At 50.3% G+C, this 22218-nt stretch overlaps 2 protein-coding genes across 3 annotated transcripts; one reads left to right on the forward strand and one right to left on the reverse strand.

The window, feature by feature from the left end:
• Positions 1–2196: 2196 nt before the first annotated feature.
• Ciao1 (cytosolic iron-sulfur assembly component 1) lies at positions 2197–6494 on the reverse strand. The gene is made up of 7 exons (XM_046420045.2): positions 6162–6494; positions 5565–5713; positions 5264–5375; positions 5072–5160; positions 4633–4834; positions 3942–4029; positions 2197–2710 (listed from the first exon to the last, which is right to left on the reverse strand). The coding sequence occupies exons 1-7, from the start codon at positions 6298–6300 to the stop codon at positions 2470–2472; spliced, it is 1020 nt and encodes a 339-aa protein (XP_046276001.1). The 5' UTR covers positions 6301–6494; the 3' UTR covers positions 2197–2469.
• A 120-nt stretch (positions 6495–6614) lies between these two features.
• Positions 6615–20850, forward strand: Tmem127 (transmembrane protein 127). 2 transcript variants are annotated; one of them, XM_046420046.2, is made up of 4 exons: positions 6615–6764; positions 7167–7490; positions 16107–16271; positions 17118–20850. In XM_046420046.2, exons 2-4 carry the CDS (start codon positions 7247–7249, stop codon positions 17423–17425), a joined length of 717 nt encoding a protein of 238 aa, XP_046276002.1. In that variant the 5' UTR covers positions 6615–6764; positions 7167–7246; the 3' UTR covers positions 17426–20850. The 2 variants fall into 2 exon arrangements, with proteins under 2 accessions (XP_046276002.1, XP_058427377.1); XM_058571394.1 differs by lacking the exon at positions 7167–7490 and having other exon boundaries at positions 6618–6764.
• The last annotated feature ends 1368 nt before the right edge of the window (positions 20851–22218 follow it).

The raw sequence follows: 22218 nt of genomic DNA on the forward strand, positions 1-22218 counted from the left end.
CCTTGGCCAAAAGATTTGTTCTAGCCACTGAACTTGATAATCGAGGACTTGTGGAGGACAGACCTGCCTTTTAGTTAGGTTTTAGTCTAGAGGAAGAAACATGGGCAGGTAGCTTCTTTTCAGTTGGGCTGTGATACACACACCAGTGCCTTACACAGCAGCCAGCTGCAGGAGCCCCTCCATCCAGCAGGTAGGACTCAGAGGGTTCTCAGGTCTGCATTGTGAAACGCAGTCCCAGAAGGGGTTAAAATGCACAGCTGGGCGCAACAAGGCTTGTAAACTGGTTTTGTAATGCACACCTCAGTCTCTTCAAGTTCTTGCCTTCTGTTCTTTAGGAATAAATGTGATCAAAATTAAAAGGTATTGGGCTGAGGGGTGTGGCTCAGGGGCAAGGCACTTGCCTAGCTTACGCGGCACTGGGTTTGATTCCCAGCACCACATAAATCAGTGAATAAAATAAAGGTCTATCAACAACTAAATATATATATTTTAAAAAATAATAAAAGGTAGCTGGCTATGGTGGTGTGCATCTGTAATCCCAGCTACTGGGGAGGCTGAGGTAGGGGGATTCCAAGCTTCAGGTCAGCCTGGCAATTTAGGGAGACCGTGTGTTAAGTACTTAAGATAAGCACTAGGGATGTAGTTCTGGTAGAATGCTTGCCTGCCACGTGTGAGGCCCTGGGTTCCAGCCCCAGTAATGAGAGTGGATTCCATAGGGCAATTTCCTTAGATAGGCAGTTGTCTCAAAACCCCTTTTACACTGTACAAAATTAAACCAAAGTTCTTGTTTTTTTTTTTTTTTTTTTATTGAGGTTATGTTCTTTTTTTACTTGCTATATTTAAAATTTTAAAACAACTTGTTTAAAAATAACCTCATCGTTGTTATATCTTTTTTTTTAGATATATGGACTTTGGGCTGGGGATATAGCTCAGTTGGTAGTGTGCTTTTCTTACATGCACAAGGCCCTGGGTTCAATCCCCAGCACCACACAAATAAATAAATAAAAAGATTATGGACCTTTATTTGTTTATTTATATGTGGTGCTGAGAATTGAACCCAGTGCCTCACACATGCTAGGCAAGCGCTCTACCACTGAGCCACACAGCCTCAGCCCCCCCCCCCCACTGTTATATGTTTTACAACAAACAAACAAACAAACAAAAAAACCTTCCAAAACAAATCAGGGAGAAGAAAAATGGTAATTTGTTGAATGACAGATCTTTGAAATGTCAATACCTTTCATTACACAAATCACATTTGTTAAGCAATACTAGTAAAGCTCATAGTGGTGGCTCTAAAAGTTTTCAGAAATTCTTATTCTTATTCTGACATAAGCTTTCAGTTTATCATTGGCAGTGACTACTAACAATAAATGGTTCATCTTTTCATTTTCCAGATGTCAGTCAAATAACCAAGTCCCAATACTAGGATTTGCTAGTCTTCCTAGTAAAAACGGTGTGCCATGCAGACTGCAGCTAACAGCTTGTGACTCAACTGAACACATGCTTTCCCTCAAGACAGCCACACTTGAGACTGTGGAAGGAAGTACTTTATGCTTCTTTCCCATTTTCTCAGTGTTATAAATGTTCTCAAGGGTAACATTTAATACAGTTAACCATTTTTACTGCTTCTATTAAGGCCACGTCTAGGTGAAGTCATCAGTGTGTTTACTGTAGGTGCCAGGCAATGACAACTACTACTACTAGTTAGGGGTTACTACCATGGTTGTGCTCAGTACCAATCCCCAAAAGAGTCTCAGGATCTTGAGAAAAGTGTTCTAGATACCTTTCCAAAATCTAAGATTACAAGTTCTACAATGTAACAAGCGGAATGAAGGCTGTGCCTTGGGGACAACCAACACATCCAAACCCATGGTTTTCAACAAGTTGAGACCCAATTTTCATCTTTACTGAGAAAGTATGGCTTGTGGCCAAATATAATTCTCCCTTTTGGGGCTCATGTCTTTCCCATTTATTTTTTCATTTCCTCTGTTGGCATCAGAATAATGGCACAAGAGGTATGTGAGGTTTTCTGAGGGAAAGCAGGACTTAGACAGTCCACAATGGGAAAGATTGAATGTCTTCATGAAATAGGACTTTGGACTTGAATGGATTAGTTCTATAAAGCTCACACTGTCAGGAAGGTCTGAAGTACACTCCCTGTTGCACACCTACATACAGAAACACACACACGTATGCCGTGATTATAAATATTATATTCATCCCCCAAAATGTAACACACTGTCCCCTAAAGCAGACAAACTCTGTGGCTAACAATGTAGACATCCTGTGGCTCTTTACCAAGGTCCTCATGGACCAAGGAGGGAAAGTCCTGTGGTTCCACACTGCCATGCAGGTCTCAGGAGAGGTGAGCCAGGCTAAATGAAGGTCAAGCAAGCTTTTCCAGGTCCCCGAGGACTAGAAGTCTTTCAGCTTCCTGGGGAACCTTTACTCCAAAGTCGTAGTAGCTCAGAGGCCTTCAGGCCGCTGATACTTCCAGAAGGCCACCTCCCCGTCATCACTGCAGGAAGCCAGGAGCCCAGGCTCCTTGGGGTTCCAGGCTACACAGTTGACATCCTGGGAATGGGCCTGTCGCGAGTGGGCAGCCAGGGAGAAGGTGGGCTGCTGTGGATCTGAGCTGGGGTCCTCCTCAAACACCCGGATGGCATCATCCCCACAAGCAGTGGCCAGGGCCCCTGTCAGCTGACACCTGGGAGGAACAGAGACACCAGTAGGTCTGCAGGTTGCTCCTGCCTCCCTGACCTGGCAATTCCTGTACCTGTTGTCTTCCCAAACCTCCAGCCTTAGCTGGAAGACTAAAAACTTTTCTGGAAGAGCTTTCCCATCTACGAGCCAAACCATGGCCCTCTTCAGGTGCTTTGATTTAGCTTTCAGTACAAAAAAATTTTTTTGGTAGAACTAGGAATTGAACCCAGGGGTGCTCTACCACTCAGCTCTATCTCCAGCCCTTTTTACTTTTTGAGACAAGGCTCTCCCTAAATTGTCCATGCAGGTCTTAAACTCGTAGTCCTCCTGCCTTAGCCTCCTGAGTCTTGGATTATAGGTATGCTCCGCTTTGCTCAGCTTCCCTTGATATAATTAGCCTGAAGTAAATAATTAACCTACACACAATTCTTAATGGAACTTTTCTCATGTAGCATAGCAGTTGCCCATGTCATAAAGTATTCTTAACCTTTTTTAAAACAGTTATTAAACAGGCTATTGAATTTTACCATAATTTATGTAAATCCATTTTTGTTGAATTTTGTTATTCTCAAATGTTTGCTAATATACATAAAGCTTGGATGCACAGCAATTTTCTTCATGGTTTAGAATTATTTCCTAGATCCAATTCTCAGGGTCAGAATTGCTCTCTGACCTCTTCTCCTGTAGGAATGGTATGGTTTTTCTAGCCTCCATTATTACCAAACAATAAAGACCCCATTCACAAATTCACAAATTCCAGGATGATGTAAGCCCTAAGGGCTGATGCTGCCCTCACAGTCTGGGATCTTAATCTTGGGACAGGCCTGGGTCTAAGTCTGCTCCCTCCTCCTTTAAGCACTAGGCCAGCCAACTTCAAGCCAACACATAGACAGGCCTAACTTTTTTTTTTGGGGGGGGGGGGTACTGGGGATTGAACCTAGAGTCAATTTACCATTGAGCTACATACCCAACACCTTTTTGATGATGATGATGATGATGATGATGATTTTTGAGACAGGGTCTTCTTGCTAAGCTGTTTAGGGCCTCAGCCTTTCAAATCACTGGGATTACAGATGGGTACCACTGCACCCAGGTGACAGGCCTGATCTGACAGCCATCAGGGTAGCTGCTCTTTATTCCCACATACTCCTGAGATGGTGGAGGGCAGCACAGGGTTCTGACATCTCTAAAACCCCTCCTATGGTAGATGGGGAAGTCGGGGACGGAGGTCTTACCAAGCAACGTCGTAAATGGTCCTGGAGTGGAAGCCCGACAAAGTGCAGATACATTTCCAACTGGGGTCGGAACCGCTGCATGCCACCCCTGCATGACAGACTTCTCTTAAGCCCCAGATGTGTCTAGGTCCTGGGGACCTCTGGGGAGTCACTGCACCACTGCAGAGGAAAACCTATCTTGCCCTCCCTCACCCCAACCTTCAAACCATCATTTGCCCTTATCTCTAATCCTGTCCCCATCCTCATTATCTGCCTTACGCACTGGCCAGAAAGCAGACTCATGAGAAGAAAATTTCCTTATTCTGCTGCAGGCTCTGACTAGTTAGCTGGCCTTTTAAGGCCATCAAGAGTCAAGCCAGCCCAGTTTATTTCTCCCCAATTCCTGTGTCACTATTCCTCATGTAAGTCTAGGCATTCCCACCACCAACCTCTATTTGTGCTGTTGGGCTTTCACTCTGCATTCTCTTCTCATGGTAGATTCCCATTGTGTTAAAATCCTACCTATCCTTTCAGATTTGGATAAGATGGCCGTTCTGCACAGCCTTCCCCCTTTCTCCCAGCACCACCTGCAGCCCTCTTGCGGCACATTACTTTTTACCCGAGTTTGCTATGGTTCATGGATGTGTCCTATCAGACAGCACACCTCTAGATGGAGGGGTCTGTCCCTTTAGCTCTACGACTGGACCCTCACCTTGTTCATTGCCTGGCAGATACTGACGCCAGATGCGCACTGTACGGTCATCACTGCAAGATGCCAGTCGCTGGCCACTGGGATCAAAGGCCAAGCTCCACACAGTGGACTCATGGCCCTCAAGGGTGGCACAGCATACCCAGTCATCCTCTTCTTCCCGGTACAGCTTTACCGTGTCATCATAGCTAGCAGAAGCCAATAGCTGGGGGAGGAGGGAAGGAGATCCAGCAGTTGTCTGCATGGCCCAGGCAGTACCTGTCATTTACAATACCTCCCCCTGCCAGAACAGGCCCAGGGATCTGTTTATATACAAAGACTAATCTTTTTGGCCACAGAAATTCCTATAAAAGCCAAGTAGAGGCTGCAGAGCAGAGGAAGGCTGGACACAAGCCTGCATGCCAAAGTTCCTTCCCACCAAGAGACCTGGCCCAATTCTGACCTCCTGGCTCGGGTGCCAAACCACATGCTTGACATCCTGTGTGTGGGAATTGAGGACGCTGACACATTCATACTCATCTTCTTCATCAACTATGGGAGAAAAACAGAAAGGAGCCCAAGATGTGATCCTGTCATGGACACAGGGATGTCTATGAGCTGGTTGTCCACTACACCCGGAGGGACCAGGACTCACCTTCCCAGACCCACACACTCTTATCTCGGCTGCAGGTGGCCAAGAGGTTGCCAGAGGGGGCCCAAGCCACTGACTTGACCTCATTTTCGTGGCCTTCAAGAGTGGTTACACACTGAAAAGAGAAAGGAATGAGAATTAACAGCAGTTGTGACTCCTAGAACTTAGCCAAAACTTAAGGTCACAGTTTCTAAGTGAAGGCTGTAGCCTTCTGACTTACAGCCTGACTGAACTAGGTTGGCTCAGGTTCCTAAACCTGCCCTGGAGAGCACACAATGATTCCAGCCCCATGCAGCCTGGTTACCTCAAAGTCATCCTGGTTCTTCTTCCAAATACAAGTGGTAGCATCAAAGCTGGCAGAGGCTAGGTAGTTCCCACAAGGGGACCAGGCCACCTTCCGCACAGTGCGCTGATGGCCTTCAGAAAGAACAGACTTGCAGATCCAGCTGTCACCTGCAAGCAGAGGACAGGTCAGGCTCTGGAGCTGGATGCACAAGAAGGTGTTGGAGCGCTGTCACTGCCATTCAATAACAGAAGCTATACCTGGAGCCTGCTGTCCGACCAGGCCAAATCGGTGTAGTTTAACAATGTGCTTTAATGAAGATGCAATTGACTACTTCCTCTGGAAGAAGCCTTCCACATCAACTCTGAGGCTTCACCCTCCCAATGTGAAACTGTCAACATTCCCCAATGACCTCAAGATAAAATTTAAACGCTCCCATCCAGTTGCAAGTCACTCCACAGGCTACCATCCGACCACCCTCGGTAGCGGTCCGCAGACGCGCCAGTACGTGCAGACTCCTTCCTTTGACGAGCTCGTCTCCGGATAGCCATTTGAAAATCGCCTCTCCCCGGGCACTCACACTATGCGCCAGGCTCAAGCAGCCAGGCCAGGCCTTACCCTCGGTGCCCCAGATGCGGATTCTACGGTCTCCACCGCACGAAGCCAGCAGGGTCCCCGCGGGGTTCCAGGCCAGGAACCAGCAGCGGGAGTCGGGGTGCGCCGGGACGCGGGCAAGCAGCACCAACGAGTCCTTCATGGCGGCGCGGGGCAAGAGGTGGTGGGCAGTTGGCGCGCCGACAGCAGGTCCCAAGGCGCACGTCGTGGTGTCGCCAGCTCCAGGCTCCAGCGGCCTCCGAAGCTCCGGCTTCCGCCCGCTGGCCGGGGTAGTCCTGGGAACTGAAGGGCCCGCGGCCGCGCGGCCCTCTGGGAGTTGTAGTTGCTACGCCCCACACACGGCAGAAGAATAGCGGGCCTGCAGCGAACTGCAAGTCCCGTGAGGCCCTGCGCGGAGCCGGCGGCGCGCGCACGCCGTGACGCGCGCGGGGGACGGGGCCCGACGCCGGAGGAGGTGGTGGCCCAGGAGGAGGAAGCCGGAAGTGCATCGGACCGGGTCGGTCTGGGCGTTGCGGGATTGGGGCCTGGGATAGCTCGGCCCCCGGCAGCTAAGAAGCCCGTGACGGGGCGGAGCGGCGCCATTCCAGCCCTGAGGCCTGCTAACCGGTGAGAAGCAGGGGGCAGAATGGGGAGGGTCTTTTTTTCCGCGCAGGTTGTACCCCAAAATGCCGGTCCCCGACCATCGGTCCCGGATCCCCGCGGCCCAGCCGCGTCCTCCGACCCTGGGCACCTTCTGGCCCCGAGTCCGGGGTGCAGACATACCACCACCAGTGGTCGATCCCCAGTACCTCCGCCTTCTCTGTCCCGGTGTGCCCAGACCCCACCTGGTCCCCGACCGTCTCTCTGCCTAGGTCCCGCATCTCTAATCCAGAGTCCCCCGTCCCCGCCCCCCGAATCCCGCAGTCCTCCAGCCTCCGCTCCGCCCTGGGTCCCACCCCCCACCCCCTGGTTTCGGCTCTTACAGCCTCGCGCCGGTAACCCAGTGCATCGCTCTCCTTCCCGGGACAGGGACAGGCAGGCTCTGCGCGCCCCGCGGAGGTCGGCGGCGACCAGCAGCGACCGCAGAGCGACGGTGGGCAGCCCCGGGCATGTATGCCCCTGGAGGCGCAGGGCTGCCCGGCGGGCGCCGGCGGAGGAGTCCGGGAGGCAGCGCTCTGCCCAAGCAGCCGGAGCGTAGCCTGGCCTCGGCCCTGCCTGGCGCCCTGTCTATCACGGCGCTGTGCACTGCCCTCGCTGAGCCTGCCTGGTTGCACATCCACGGAGGCACCTGTTCCCGCCAGGAGCTGGGGGTCTCGGACGTGCTGGGCTACGTGCACCCGGACCTGCTGAAAGGTGAGGGCGCCGTGCTCCTGCCCTCCGGGCCAGGGGGCGTGCAGTATGTGGGACTAGCTGAAGCAGAGATAATTGGGGGGAGGGGGTAGCACTTGGTTGAAGAAAACAACCCGTTCCTTCTTGGTGTCCATGCCCACCAGGTGGCTCTGTATGGGGTCCGACCTCTAATTAATTCTAATGTTCTTCAGCTAAGCACCTACTCCTCACAGCTATGCTAATCCGGACTCCTTGTTATTTTAGGATTCTGCCCATGGAAGGGCGCTATATGTGGAGAAAAGGGAGAAAAGATAAGGGTCATGATTAGCCATACTCTTCTAAGGAACCTTTGAGATACAGGAAAGCAGCTTTGGGTCAGCCTGATTGATGGAGAAAAAAAGGAATTTTTAATATGACTAGGTTTTAAAAAATATTTTAATTCTATGGTATTTGTACTTTTCTCAAAGTAAAAGGGGGTCCATGGCATTTTGGGACATCAGAAGTCAGTTCCATTGCCAACAAACAGTTGGAATTTGGCTCCTGAACCTCTTATAAGTAGCCTAACTGAGGTAAAGTTGCTTTGTTGTTTTCTCATTCAGGTAGGCAAAAGAAAATGACTGTTCTCTTTACTTGGCAAGGCAGGAGTTCAGAGCCCACAAAAGGGCCTGTCTCAAGAAGCTCTGTGGCTCATCCTGCCTTGTCCTGCCTCCATTAGTGGGGGTAAAGGCTGTGTAGTGTGAGGGTAGGACTATACTATCAGATTTTTAAGCTAAAAATGGTCAGTGAACCCCCAAACATCCCTTAGAAACATCACAGTTTATCACCCCATTTATCAACCATTCTTAAAGGTCTTCCTGTTTCCTTCTGTGCCTCTCCCTGGTTGTGATGTATTCCAGATATCTGCTGCCCGGGTATTAGAAGCCCTTCCTGTTAGATATCTGTATGTTGTCTCTTGAAGGATTCAAGCCCTGGAATTTGGTGAAAAGGTCTTATTTCCCCTCTGTGCATTGGGTCATATACCATATCTGCAGATCTATGCTGAGAAACCTTATTCTGTAGTAGCCTAATGCTGTCTTTCTGTGATCATTCTCTCTCTCTCTTTTTAATATTTATTTTTTAGTTGGACATGAATCATCTTTATTTATTTATTTATTTTTATGTAGTGTTGAGGATCAAACTTAGGGCCTCGCAGGCTACCACTGAGCCATAACCCCAGCCCTCTGATCATTCTCTTAATGCTTTGCTTCTCTTGAGTTTTAGAGGCTTTTGGATGATTTTATATAGAGAACAGGCTGGGGACTTCTGGTTTGCTTCCAGATTTCACCCTGAATGGTGCCCTGGCCTGGGTTGGCTCTTTAAAACCAATGGAGGCCTGGGGATGTGCAGCTTTTTCCATATCATTTGATGGCACAAGGGCCATCAAATTCAAGTGAATCTGCATGATCTTCCCCTCAGCACATTCCCCCTGCATCTGCCTTCTGGGAAGTACAGTTGCCACCTTCCTACCACTTCCTCCAGACCTTTTGCACTTCACCCCATGGGGTTTCAGGGGTTCCGTGTCACCTACAAACAGGGAGAATTCATGGTGCTTCCTCTTTGAAGATCATCCTGGGTGTGGGAGTTCATAAAATTCACATGACCAAGGGAGAGGCAGTCTGGTCCCACATCCTTATTTCAGAAATCCAGGAAGCTGTTGTCTCAAAACAGTGAAGTGATCTCCCCAAGGCGACCCAGCTGGGTGCCTAGCTGAGACTCCCTCCGATCTGTGACACCAATGTACAGCGATTCTGTTTCTCATTTAAGGTTTTTATTCTGTTTACTGTAACTGTCAAAGAATAATCTCACAAGCCAGGCGTGGTTGCACACGCCTGTAGTCCCAGTGGCTGGGTAGGCTGAGATACGAAGATCGTGTAGGAGGATCACAAGTTCAAAGTCAGCCTCAGAAAATTCGAGGCGCTAAACAACTCAGTGAGACCCTGTCTCTAAGTAAAATACAAAATAGGGCTGGGGTGTGGCTTAGTGGCCAAGTGCCCAAAGTTTAATTCTTGGCACCACCCCCCCCAAAAAAAAGAATGACCTTGCCTTAGTGTGCATCCTTGTCAAAGGCATGTGAAAAATAAATAAAAAGAAGTTCTTGGTGTAGTTTCTCCTATGTTCACATATGTATTTACCCTTTCTAAGAAATTATGCAGAACAGATTTTATCTTACGTAAAATCTGTTACCTTAACCTTTACATTACTTCTGCTCTGTGTTTAGAGGTCTTAACCCATGGCTTGTTTCTGTGGCTTGCCCGTGGCTGTCTCCTTGTCCAGTGCAAGCAGGAACACGTGGTGTCTGTTCACAGGAGAGTTGGCAGTGGTGCTTTGTGAGCTGTCACAGAAACAGGAGAAGGCAAAGAATCAGGAAGTCCCTGATTGCTCCTCCTCTCCCTTTTCGTTACCTGTTGGTTTCGGTATCCAGTGAGCTTTCAGACAGGTCACATCCTGGGCGACCATGCTGATCCTCAGGACCTGACAGATAGTGAAACTTGACCCTGGGATATTTCCCATCTCAAGAGGAGCAGAGCTGCGGGGCACAGATGGATAGATGCTTCCAGGGGAAGAACAGACCTGCCAGGCTTCCTCGTGCCATGAGGAGTGGGGCAGGCCAGCTGGCCGCACCAGCGCCAGTGTTGGCATTATGTTAAATACACTCTATGTCACCTTTCAGTTTCTGCTAAACATCTTTTTTGGTAGGTATGGTCATCATCCCCTCTTTACAACCGTCTCAGCTCAGGTACATTGGGTAATCTGCTCAGGAGCACACAGCTAATCTGGGTGGCATTGATGCCGAAATCCATTCCTATTACCACCCGCCTTAGTGTGTTCAGTTTTGTTTCTTTCAATCAGAGCTGCCCAAGGCTTATCACTTCCCCGTTCTGGTTGAATTTTGACCACAAGCCCAGCCAAAGCTGTGCTCTTTGTCCCCCTCTGCCTCAGTGATCAGGCTCAGGTTGGTGATCCCAAGGCAAAGCCACTCATCCTCCACTCAACCAAAGAGGCTTTAACAAGTGCAGCCCAGCTCAGAAGGTTCTGTCCTAAATTCTTCCATCCCCCAAGGGCTGCCTGCTCACCACATAGCTCTTGAACTTGGCTCTGGGTTCAGAGCAATATTCAGACCTGGGGAAGGGGTGACTCATACCCCCTTTCTGTCTCTCCCGTGAGGCCAGCCAGGACAGCTCCATGAACAGCCTCAGGAAGCACCTTTGGAGAATGAGGAAGTTTGGAATTTGGAATCAGGTGACTTACGATTGACAGCAGCCACTGGAGGATGCAGGGCTTTCCTGAGAGGGCCTGTGTACCTGCGGGTGGTAATGAGGCAGCTGGCACTGCAAGGCCCTGCAGGGCCTGACCTTAGTCATCTGGACTAGCATCATTGCTGTCTATGGGAAAGACCTGGCTGGACACTAGAGGGCCCTGTTGGAGGCCTGTCTGAGATGTGTCTAGAAGCTAAGAAAGTCAGCGAGGAGAGGCTGGCAGGTAGGACCATGCACACACAGAGGGACTGGGACAGTGGGGAAGTGCCTCTAACTCACAGGGACCTGATGAGGAGGAGGGAGGTGGGACAACAGCAGGAAGCTGGTCAGAAGCCACTATAGCCTTCCTGCCTACAGCCCACGTGGGTCAGGAGGGGGTTAGAGTAATGGGCAGGTAGACAGGAAGAGCCAGGGCCTTCAAAACAAATCCAGCCCTGTGACTCACCAGTGACCTTGGGCAAAGTCAGCTCCCTGGGATCCTATTACATAGCAGCTGCCTTCTTTCCTGGTGACTCGAGGGGACAGTCAAGCAGTGTTTAACAAAATAAACAGGCTAGAGCACAACTGGAGGACAGGGTGTGTGTTTCACCAGAGTATGGTGGACCTAACCACTGCTTGAATTTAAAATCAGGGCCTTGCCCCACGTGCCCTTCCTCTTCCACAAATAAAGTCACACCTACATAGCCCTTGGGGCCTGTGTCTCTAGTCCTCCTCTGGAGAGAGAGCAGGTACTGTTGCCTGCCCTGCCTGCTGCTGTGTAGGAAGGGAAGCAAGACACAGTAAGGCCATGTCCCCAGGGAAAACACTGAACTGAATCCTCAGTGGTCTGGGATAACTCTGCTGCCTTTCTGTGTGCTGAGACCTCTCAATAAAAGTCCCATCGGAGACATGGCAGCAGGCTCCTGGATCATCCATTATCGTCATGCAAAAGGAAGTTCACAATTTGTTTCTTCTGAAATCTTAGGGCATGGGCTGGGGATATAGCTCAGTTGGTAGAGTGCTTGCCTCGCATGCACAAGACCCTGGGTTCGATCCCCAGCACTGCAAAAAAAAAAAAAAAAGGAAATTTAGGAGGCTATCCAGTGGAGATAAGCATGTGCATGAAATCTTAGGGCTTCCTCACAGCTTTGGGGTGTAGAAAGGCAGCTGGCAAATCTGCCTGAGGTTCAGATGGAAAGCCCCTTCTCTGAGCCACGCTGTGGTTCTGATGAGTGAGCCCTCCATCTGATTTTGGTGGACACCTCTTCTGACCCACACATGACAACTGTGTGGTCCAAAAAGTTGGTGTAAGAAAAACACACTGGGTGGTGTTGCTGTGGCCCAGTTGTAACAGCCCCTGACAGTAACAGAACAGGTGGCTGCTCTGTCATCGGCAAGGAATCAGCTGGCCCTTCATTGCACCCTGTGACTGGGACAGGAGCAGATATTATTGCTTTCATTTGATCCATGAGAGAAAGAGGCTGAGGGCAGTCAAGTACTTGCTCAAGGTAACCTGTAGGATCTGGCAGCAGGTCCAGAATCTTCCTGGTGTCCTGACCATTACCCAGAAGTGGACTCCTGGCCCATAGTGCTGCAGAGGCTCAAACACCACACGAAGCAGATGCTGCCCAGTACGTCCCCATATGAGCACTTCCGGTTATTTAATGACCCTAACCTTTCTTGCCTTTCTTTTTTCCTTGAGATTTCCTGCTGCAAGCTGTTCCTTTAGCAGCCCAGCAAGCTGCTGCTGAGGACGCTCTGGCAGCATTTGTCAGCCCCTGACCCGTTCACTCCAGGCGCCTCTTTAGGATTTGATTGATTATCTCCAAAGCAGCTGACTGGGGCTCAGTGATTCCAAGCAGCACAGGGCAGGGTGTGAAGTCACTCTGACCTGGAGAAAATCACTTAATTCCTGGAGCCCTGACTCCTCATCTGAGCTGGGTGGTGAACCACCCCCAGGTGGTGGCAGGATGAACTAAGAAAACATTAGACTCTGGGTGTGCTGGCTCTTCCCTCAGGGGTATGCGGGGCACCTCCCTCCGTGTTTGCCTCTGGCCAGGGGCTGGTGGATATCTGGAAGCGGGGGACATCCTCTGTGAAACTTTAATCACGTGCATATTTTCCTTATTATTAAAATAAATGTATTTTGAACCCCAGGCATATAGAAGTGTGTATAATAAGTGCACATTTTTAATTTTTTTTTTAGTTGTCAATGGACCTTTATTTATTTATTTTTAATATCTTTATTTTGTTTTTATGTGGTACTGAGAATCAAACCCAGTGCCTCACGCATGCTAGGTGAGCGCGCTATCACTTGAGCCACATCCCCAACCCCAATAGGTGCACATTTTTAAGGATAATAAAATGAGCATCCTATGCTCACCAGTGAGCGGAAGCAGCAAAACAGTCTTTTTGAAGCCCCGCGGATCCCTTTCTTCACTCGTTGCCTGGCTGCATTGAGTAATGCGAGTAGAACCCAATGTGACCTGCTGCAGAGCAGCCTGCCTCTTTCAGGGCATTCCTGGAAGCAGCAGAGGACCACACCCCCCCAAGTACTGCACAGACCCTGAGAAGAGCCATCTCAGCTACTAGCAGTAATCAGAGCAAAGCAGGGGCAGCCCCTGCCTCCTAGGCATTTCTTTCATCAAGGGCTGTGGGTTTTGGGACTCCTGCAGCCCTGCCACGCCGTCTCAGCTGTGCAGGGGCTGGATGCACTACAGGCTGGTCCAGCTGCGGGCAGAGCTCTCGCTCCCTGGCAGTGCTTCGCCGTCACTGGGGCTGGCTGTTCAAGCCCCAAACAGATGGTCAGCAGATGAGATCATGACATCCCTAAGGACAGCTCAATGAGTGACCCAAAACCAGATGGAAGCACATGAACCTTGTCCTGGTCCAGCTAGCATTTGAATGAAGAATTCTGAGCCTGAGGTAGGGTATACCTGTCAGTCACAAAGGTCCAGCGCCTCCCTCTGCCCAAGACCCCATGATGGGGCAACTGCTGAGTTGAGTCGGCTTTGTTGGGTTTGGGTCCCCTGCCCCTCACTCCTGGACTTTTCTTTCATCCTTCCACTTTCCTCTGGGATCTGGGACAGTATTTCTTGGAGAGAAGGCTTGGACCATGTGCCCGAGGGTTACCTGCAGTGCTTGTCAAAATCCAGATTTCTCAGCCCTGTTCCAGACGTAGAAATCAGACCTCTGGGGGCCTGAAACATGCTATCAACCAGCACCCAAGATACATCGATGTGTATGAGGGCTTGATTATCACCACCCACAGACTCATCCTGACCAAGATTTGGGAAGAGATCCTGTACCCTAAGTCTGGCCAGCCTTTTCCAGGTTTTTTAAAATCATTTGTTGACCTGTGGCCTGAATGAAAGAGCTGGCCAACACCTGGAAGAGGGGGGAGAGGAAATTAAGGCCCATGACTTTCTTTAGTTTTGCTGTACTGGGTATTAAACTCAGCGGGGCTCGACCACTGAGAGGTACATCCATACACCCCAACCTTTTTTTTTTTTTTTTTGGTACCAGGGATTGAATCTAGGAGTGCTTAACCATTGAGCTCCCTAACCATTTTTTTTTTATGTTTTTTTTTTTTTTTTAATTTTGAGACAGGGTCTTGCTAAATTGCCCAGGCTGGCCTCAGACATGCAATCCTCCTCCCAAGTAGCTGGGATTACAGATAGGTCAGCAAAATCCATTTCCTTCCCCCTGCCTCCAGTACTTAGGATGGAACCCAGGGCCTCATGTGGTAGGCAAGTGCTCTACCACTGGTGCACATCCACAGCCCTTTTTATTTTGAGATGGGTTCTCACTGAGACTGGCATTAGACTTGGGATTCTCCTGCCCCAACTTCCCAAGAAGCTGGAATGACATGTGCCACTGTGCCTGGTCATTTTCAACTTTTATTAATACTTAAAGTACTTAATCATGATCTGACTTCTTTTGGGATCAGACTGTATTTTATTCTGTGCTTCTAGAAGCTTTGGAAGTTTGCATGGCTATTAAAACAAACAGTGTTGTGTAGTTAATAAATGATGCTAAAGTTCTGAGAGAAAGAGTAAGTCCCTGTGTCGGACGCCTGGTTGTCACCCTGGGACCTGCCTTCACCATGGCTCTGAGTATTGCTCTGCCTCCCCATCTTCTCTTTCCTTTGTTCTCTCTCATTTAGGGGGAGCATGCGTGCACCTTGGCGACGTCCATTAATTTCTGAGCCTTTTGGGGCTTTGTGGTGTGAATCTAGTTTCATAATTTCATTTCCCAGCCCCCTTCTCTTTGGGTCTATGCTTTGTTAAAAAGTCTTGTTCTGTAGGGTTCAGGGAGGGAGTGAAAGCAAATGGGCTGTGCTGTCTACTGTCTTTCTGCATCATTTAATACTTTCTTTTAGTTACTGATTTCTCTAAACACCTTCAACTTTTTCCCCTTTTCATTTTATTTATTTTTTATTGTGGTAAAATTTAAAAATAACAAAATTTGCCATTTTAGCTGGGCATGGTGTTGCACACCCGTAATCCCAGCAGCTCAGGAGGCTGAGGCAGGAGGATTGCAAATTCAAAGCCAGCCTCAGCAACTTAGCAAGGCTCTAAGCAACTTAATGGGTCCCTGTCTCAAAATAAAATATAAAAAAGAGCTAGGGATGTGGTTAGGTTAAGCACTCTGGGTTCAATCCCTGGTACAAAAAATTATTTTTTACTATTTTAATCATTTTTGGTTTTCAGTTCAATGACATAAAGAATGTTCACACGTTGCACAAACATCACCACTGTTCTTTCCAGAATTTCCTCATCATCCCATATTGAAACTCTACACATTATAACACACGCTACTCTCCCTGGCATTCCACTTTCTGTCTCTAGGAATTTGACTATTTCAGGTGTCTCATATAAGGGAACTCAGACAGTATTTGTCCTGGGTTTGCTTATTTCATTTACTGTCTTCAGGTTCAACTTCTTTTTGGTACAAAAGGGAAGGAATGAGTAAGTAGAGGGTCAGTATTGACTGACCTCTGGCCTTAGCCTTTCTGTCTCTGCTCAGGTGATAGTGGACTTTCCCCACGAGCCCCAAGCATCCTTTAGCAGAATGGGTTAACATACCACATTCATTAATTGCCAGGACCTTTAAAAACACTGAGAAGGGCATGGCACATAGAGTGCAGGGGAATGCTGCAAGAGGAGCCTTAAGGTACATGGGAACAGGGACCCAAGGTTCCTGTCTGCAGCCGTGGAGATTGTCCCTCCTCTCTGCAGACCAGCTCGTGCAGGAGCCAAGCCAGTGTCCTCTAGGGCTCCCTGGCTTCACAGGATGGTGGGGGTGGGGTGCTGCCCATGCCAGGGTGTGATTGGGGCCTGAAGCTTTGGTTCTCCTCCCACAGATTTCTGCATGAACCCCCAGACAGTGCTGCTCCTGCGGGTCATTGCTGCCTTCTGCTTCCTGGGCATTCTGTGCAGCCTCTCCGCCTTCCTTCTGGATGTCTTTGGGCCCAAACACCCAGCCCTGAAGATCACGCGTCGCTATGCCTTTGCCCATATCCTCACTGGTAAGCCCAGGGCCTGCTATTCTAGGGGAGGACCTGGCACAGAGTGGGAATGGCAGGTGGGACTCATTTCTGCAGGCAGACATCACTCCAGGTGCTCGAGTGCCGAGCTCTTGCCCTCAGAGCACTCACTGGGTGTTAGCAGCTTGCTCCAGCCATTTGCAGATGGACTTGCAGGGAGCACGAGCCTGCTGGGCACTGCTGGAGACGGGATAGTGTTAGAATCTTGCGAGAGACCCCCTCAGCTCTCCAAAAATAGCAGCTGAAGCTGACTCGAGCTTAGGACCTGGAAAGAGCAAGGAAGGAACCAGGCCACAGCCCTGTACTTCCCCTGAGAGCACAGCGGGCTCTCCTTCTCTGCAGGCCGGCCTTTGCAGAGGCTGGGCTGGTGTGTGTGTTTGATTTAATGGTAGTGCCAGCCAACTCTAGCTCCCACATTTTATGTTCTTTTTTTTTTTTTTTAGTTTTAGATGGACACAATACCTTTATTTTATTTATTTATTTATTTTATGTGGTGCTGAGGATCGAACCCAGTGCCTCATACATTCGAGGCAAGCACTCTACCACTGAGCCACAATCTCAGCCCTTATATTCTTATATCTTCTTTTTAGGTCCCCAGCATACCCAGGCACCTTAGTATCCCAACTGCAAATTCTTTAGACAGAGAATCTGCCTGGTCTAGTCGGAGTCAGATAGCTGTTCCTAGCCCTGGGCCGTAGAACTCCTTGCAGGGACTGGGGCCAGGCAGGCCCCTACTTAGAATGGAGCAAGAGGCTATGATTAGTCCTCAAGCGTCCTAGCCACAGGGCATCTGCTAATCCCCCTTCTTGCTGTCCCTCTGTCCCCCAGTCCTGCAGTGTGCCACCGTCATCGGATTTTCTTACTGGGCTTCTGAACTCATCCTGGCCCAGCAGCAGCAACATAAGAAGTACCATGGCTCCCAGGTCTACGTCACCTTTGCAGTTAGCTTCTACCTGGTGGCAGGAGCTGGTGGAGCCTCAATCTTGGCCACCGCAGCCAATCTTCTGCGCCACTACCCTACAGAGGAAGAAGAGCAGGCTCTGGAGCTGCTTTCTGAGATGGAGGAGAACGAGCCCTATCCCGCAGAGTATGAAGTCATCAACCAATTCCAACCACCCCCTGCCTACACACCCTAATGCCAGCTGGGCTCTTCCTCCACAGCCCCTCCCCCAGCGCTGCAGCTCCTCTCACACCCAGAGGGCCTGCTTCCCCAATAGGCCTCACCAGTAGGACCCTGACCATCCTCACCAAACCTTCCCCAGGAGAGATTCTGCCTTTAGGGTTGTCCACGTGTCCCTCCTCCCAAAAGCTGGGATCCAGCAACTTTATATAATGCCTTCTCCTTTCCGCCACCCTCTGTTCCCTTCCATTCACTAGTCACTACCAACCAGGGATGGTCAGATAAGTGTTCCCCCATCGTGGGCCACATCTTTGGGACCAGGACTCCCTGGGGAGCTACTAATAGTGGACATTCCCAGAGAGAGAAATTGTCAACAGGGCCCAAGAGAGAAAGGGGACCATGTTGGCAGACTCGAGTCACCAGGCTCTGAGCTTGTTCCGCAGCTGTGGCTCCTTGTTGACCACCTCCTTCCTCCTTGGTGTGCCCTAGTCCCAGGCTGTCCACTCCCTGGATTCTCTGCACTTTAGTCTTTGGACTTCTCCTCGCGGGCTCTGGCTTAAAGGGAAAAGGAACCACCGTCATCGGGGAGTAGAGGGCCGCCCTCCCTGCCCACCCTGGCTTCTGTGGTGGGAGCCAGGCAAGGAGAGCAGGACCTGGCAGGAGCCCGCGCCTTCTGGTGCCTATATAGGACCAGTGTGAAGGGGACTCCATCTCCCAGCCCCTTCGCATTTTAAAATGCAAGGAAAAAACAAAACCAAGCAACAACCACCATATTCTCTTTTTAAAATACGGACAAGGCTATTATCATTTTTCAGAAATGAATCCCATCCCTTTTGGCTCTGCAATAGTTTGGACCACAGCTCCTTCTGAGCCCTGGTGGCCCTCCCTGAGTATCTCCTAGAAGAATGCAGCCCCTCTCTCCTGGCTCCCTCCTCCCAGTAATGGCGGCTCCCTGGGGCCTTCCTGTGGAACCATTGCTGCACGCCTCAGAGGGCTGAGGACTGTGGCCTGGCTGGCTGGCCAGCGTGGTGCTCCTCAGGACTGCAGCACTGAGACGGAACCTGGCCTCAGCTCAGGAACAGGGGCCACAGGGCAGGACCCTCCTGTCTCCACATAGGAACTCCGACCAGGCAACAGGCCTGCCTACAGCCTTCAGACTCCGTGTGTCCCCTAGAATGTGACTTGGGCTACAGCTCGCTGCATGCCCCTGCCCGCTTCTTGAATGTACTCTGGTCGCAGTGTGCTCCTGGCTCTTTGTTGCCCTCCATCGCTCTGGCTACCTTGTTTGCTCTAGATCTAGCAGAATTTTCTGCCTGAGACCTGGAGTATCACATGGGGAAAATGGGAGACACCCCCAGCCTGGATCCAGACGACTGAGCTGTCCGTACTCAGTTCTCTGGAGCCATGTCCAGTGCTGAGCTAAAAAGAGAACATATTCCAGTCTCCTCCCATCCTTGAGGTGATAAGCAGTTGGAGCAAGAATGCAGAATGGATGCTGCCATTGAGCTGTGGCAGAAGGGGACTGTCATGCCCCTGGCCGCCTTTGGCCAGAATGACCGGGGATGTCTGGACAAATGCTGGTGTGGGTGAGGACCATGTCTGCACACGAGTGAGTGGCTGCTTGGAGTTCACTGCTGTGATGCCAAAGCGTGCCCCGAGGTGATGCCTCCACTCCTGCACACCCGTCCCGTAGGCAGGAGAGGCTGCCGAGTGATGCCTGAGCACAGAGCCAAGGAGCTAAATTAATAAGTCTGTCTGTCTGTCAAGTCCTGAGTTTGTCATTGGCAGGTTTCTGAGGTGTGGCCAGCTCTTTCTGAGTGTGGGTGTCTGAGCGAGCAGGCCAGAAGGCCAGGCACCAAACTCGCATGCCAAAGTGAACGGTCATCTCGTAAGGCCTGGCCACGGCCCTGTGGACCGTTCCACGTGATTCGGACCCCACTTTTTATTGGCTTCCCATGCCTCTGGCCTTTCTTTCCCTGCCATCCTGACACTGATAGTTTGTCATAAAAAGCCCTCCGGTTGTGTTTTTTCTTTTCTAGGAAAAAAAAAATTAAAACGCAAAACAAAACAAAAAACAGAAACTACAGATAAGAATGTAAGTGCCAATGACTGCCTGTCATTTTTCTGTCACAATTTTCCCAATTTGATCTGTTCCCTTCCTCTCGGAAAAGCAGAGGACATAGATGAGGCTTGTGATTTAAAACAGTGAGAAGGGACTTGGCGTGTGCCTGCTTCATGACATTTGTACGTCCAGGGGCCTCCTAGCCCTGACACCTTTCTCACAGGAAACTTCCAAGCCCTTCAGCTAGACACAGTCGATGGCACCCCAGCCCTTTCTCCCTGCCTTCCCTGGGGTGCTGCAGGAGAGCTGTTGAACCTCACTGTGGGGAGGAAGGCTTCATCTGTGGCCTCAGAAGAGCTGCCCTTCCATTGATGCCATAGGACGTGATGCTGACGGAGGCCTGGGAGTAAGTGGTTCCAGGATGACCTGCAGGAGGCGTTTCCAGGTGGTGCTGGGCACTAGTGTTGCTCACACTCCATTCTCTCCACCCACAGCCTAGGCCCCAGTGTATGTGACAGAGGGCTTAGGGCTTCCTTGGGGAGTGACCGATTTAGATGGTCTTTTTTTTTTTTTTTTTTTCTGGGGAGAGTACACGTCTTTATTAGGAGCTGGGAATTTGTTCTTTTCTGCCTGCTCAGACATTCATATGAAAGGTCCCTTGTGTTATGCACAAATCACCATTAGCCTCCATGAGAAACACGGTGATTGGCAGGATCCTGTCTCCCGGGATTTTGATGTCCTCAGTTCAGGAGAAGGCCTTGTGCACAGGAGGGTGGAGGGACATGAGGTGTCTGCTGGACAGCTAGAAACAGCGCCTTTCCAGAGGAGAGGAACAGGCAGCTTCAGGGGGAGAGGACATTCCCACCAAGGGAATGGCAAGGACAACAACGCACTGGGGACCAGGATCTGGTGGGAGAAGGGGTGAAGGCCCATGGAATGCCCTAAAAGCCACAGGGAGAGGGAAGGGAGGCACCCAGCTCCATGGGCATGACAGTGTGAAGGAGGGCCTCCTGGTGTAAAATGTGAGCAGGTGGGACTGACACCCCAGGAGGAGGGGAAGCAGCAGTCACAGCCAGGGGCTAGATAGGGACCCAATAACCCCAGTCCTTGCAAATCCGCGAGCATCCATACTCCACAGTTGGAAGGTAGAGTCAACTGCACACCTCGGTGGGGCACGTGAGGAGCAGTAAAAAGCCCTTGGGAAACAGGAAGTGGTGGTTGCCAAGGGGAAAGGATGTCCTCACCACATACCCAGAGGATCTCCAGCTGGCATCTCACCCACAGTTGTACATGCTCTGGGTCACTATGCTAATGAGACACAGGTTCTATAGGGAGACACAAAGGAACTAATAAACTTCCTGGCCCTTGTTTTCAAATAACCTGCGGTCTTCCTCTTTGTGCAGTTTTTTGTGGGAGTAGCACCTTGATGGAGGTTGGGCAGTGTGTGGAATAAAGAACGTGACTACTTTTTGATGGGTACACGGACGTGAAGGCACTCTGCTAGGGATAGAGGTTTGGGAACTAAGAACTACTGGGTTCCTCACTGTAGTGCTTGACTTCACTGCTGTGGGAGAAGACGGCTCCCTCAGCAACGCGTTCACTGATCCCGGTGATGGAGGACTTGCCTGCACGTTTGACTGTGCAGGACACGTGGTGGTGAGACTCCTCAGCTTAACCATGTGGGAATGGTTAATTGTGTTACGGCTTGTTTCAGGAGATGTATAGGTCCCTGAGAGTGGGACCTGAGGGGTGCAGGGCCTGTAGGCAGCCCTGTTGAGAGGTTCCTGTCCTTGTCTGTAGAAAATGGCAACTGGCCCTGTAAGGGACCTTTCCTGTGGTGAGATGGAACACGTGGCCCCGATGCCCCGATGCCCGGTGTGTTCCACCTGCCTGCTGTGTTCCACCTGTCTTGTGGCACTCTCGCTCAGATTTCCAGTGCCTCTCCTATTGGTGGAGAGTTAGCTTCCGGAATCACCTTGGGGTGGTTGGTTGTAGGCTTTGTTGTAGTGGGGAGAGGGTGTCCCTTATTCTTTCCCACTTGTTTGCCTCATGATCGACTGGGAACAAGGGAAATTTGCACGTGTGAGCACACACACACAATTTCTATTATGTTGACAGGCCTTTCTTGTCCTTAGGTTCATTAGGCCAAAGGGTCAACATTCATTCACCAAATATACTGGACCCAATGCGGAGGGTGCAGGATATTAACACACAGCCCCATCCTTGAGGGCTTTCCAATCCAACTGCCAGGCAGCAGGAAACCTGACAGTCAAGGAAGGAGCTTCCTGAGGCCAAAGAAACTTCATTGGGGCTTGAAGAATGGGTGAGAATTTGGTGAGAGAATGCTGGGATTCATGGTGGGGAAGTAGAAGAGGGAAGGGTGTGGCTTTGGGGAGCACTGAGCTGCTGCCCTTCAGCAGTAGTGACATCCACTGGAGAGGTGGAATAGGTCATTAGGTGGAAGGACCCAGAGGGCTGGAAACTGCACAGTTACTGCCAGGTACTAACAGCTGCAAGACACAGAACTCAAATGGGCCTTCATGTAAATGGGATTTATTGGTTCCTATAACTGCAAAGCTCAGCGTAGTTCAGGAGGTTTGGCTGGGTCCAGGGACTCAAGCAATGACAGGAGACATGACTTCTCACATGCTTTTGCTATATTTTTCTGCTTAAGCCAATTCCCCAAACATGGCCGACAGAGGCCCTAGGCTCACGCTGACCTCTTTATTTAAGGCACTGGAATGACT

This window comes from Marmota monax, unplaced genomic scaffold (assembly GCF_021218885.2).
Source record: "Marmota monax isolate L192 unplaced genomic scaffold, Marmota_monax_Labrador192_F-V1.1 WCK01_AAM20220418_F8-fsc00178, whole genome shotgun sequence".
NCBI classification, from domain to species: Eukaryota; Metazoa; Chordata; class Mammalia; order Rodentia; family Sciuridae; genus Marmota; species Marmota monax.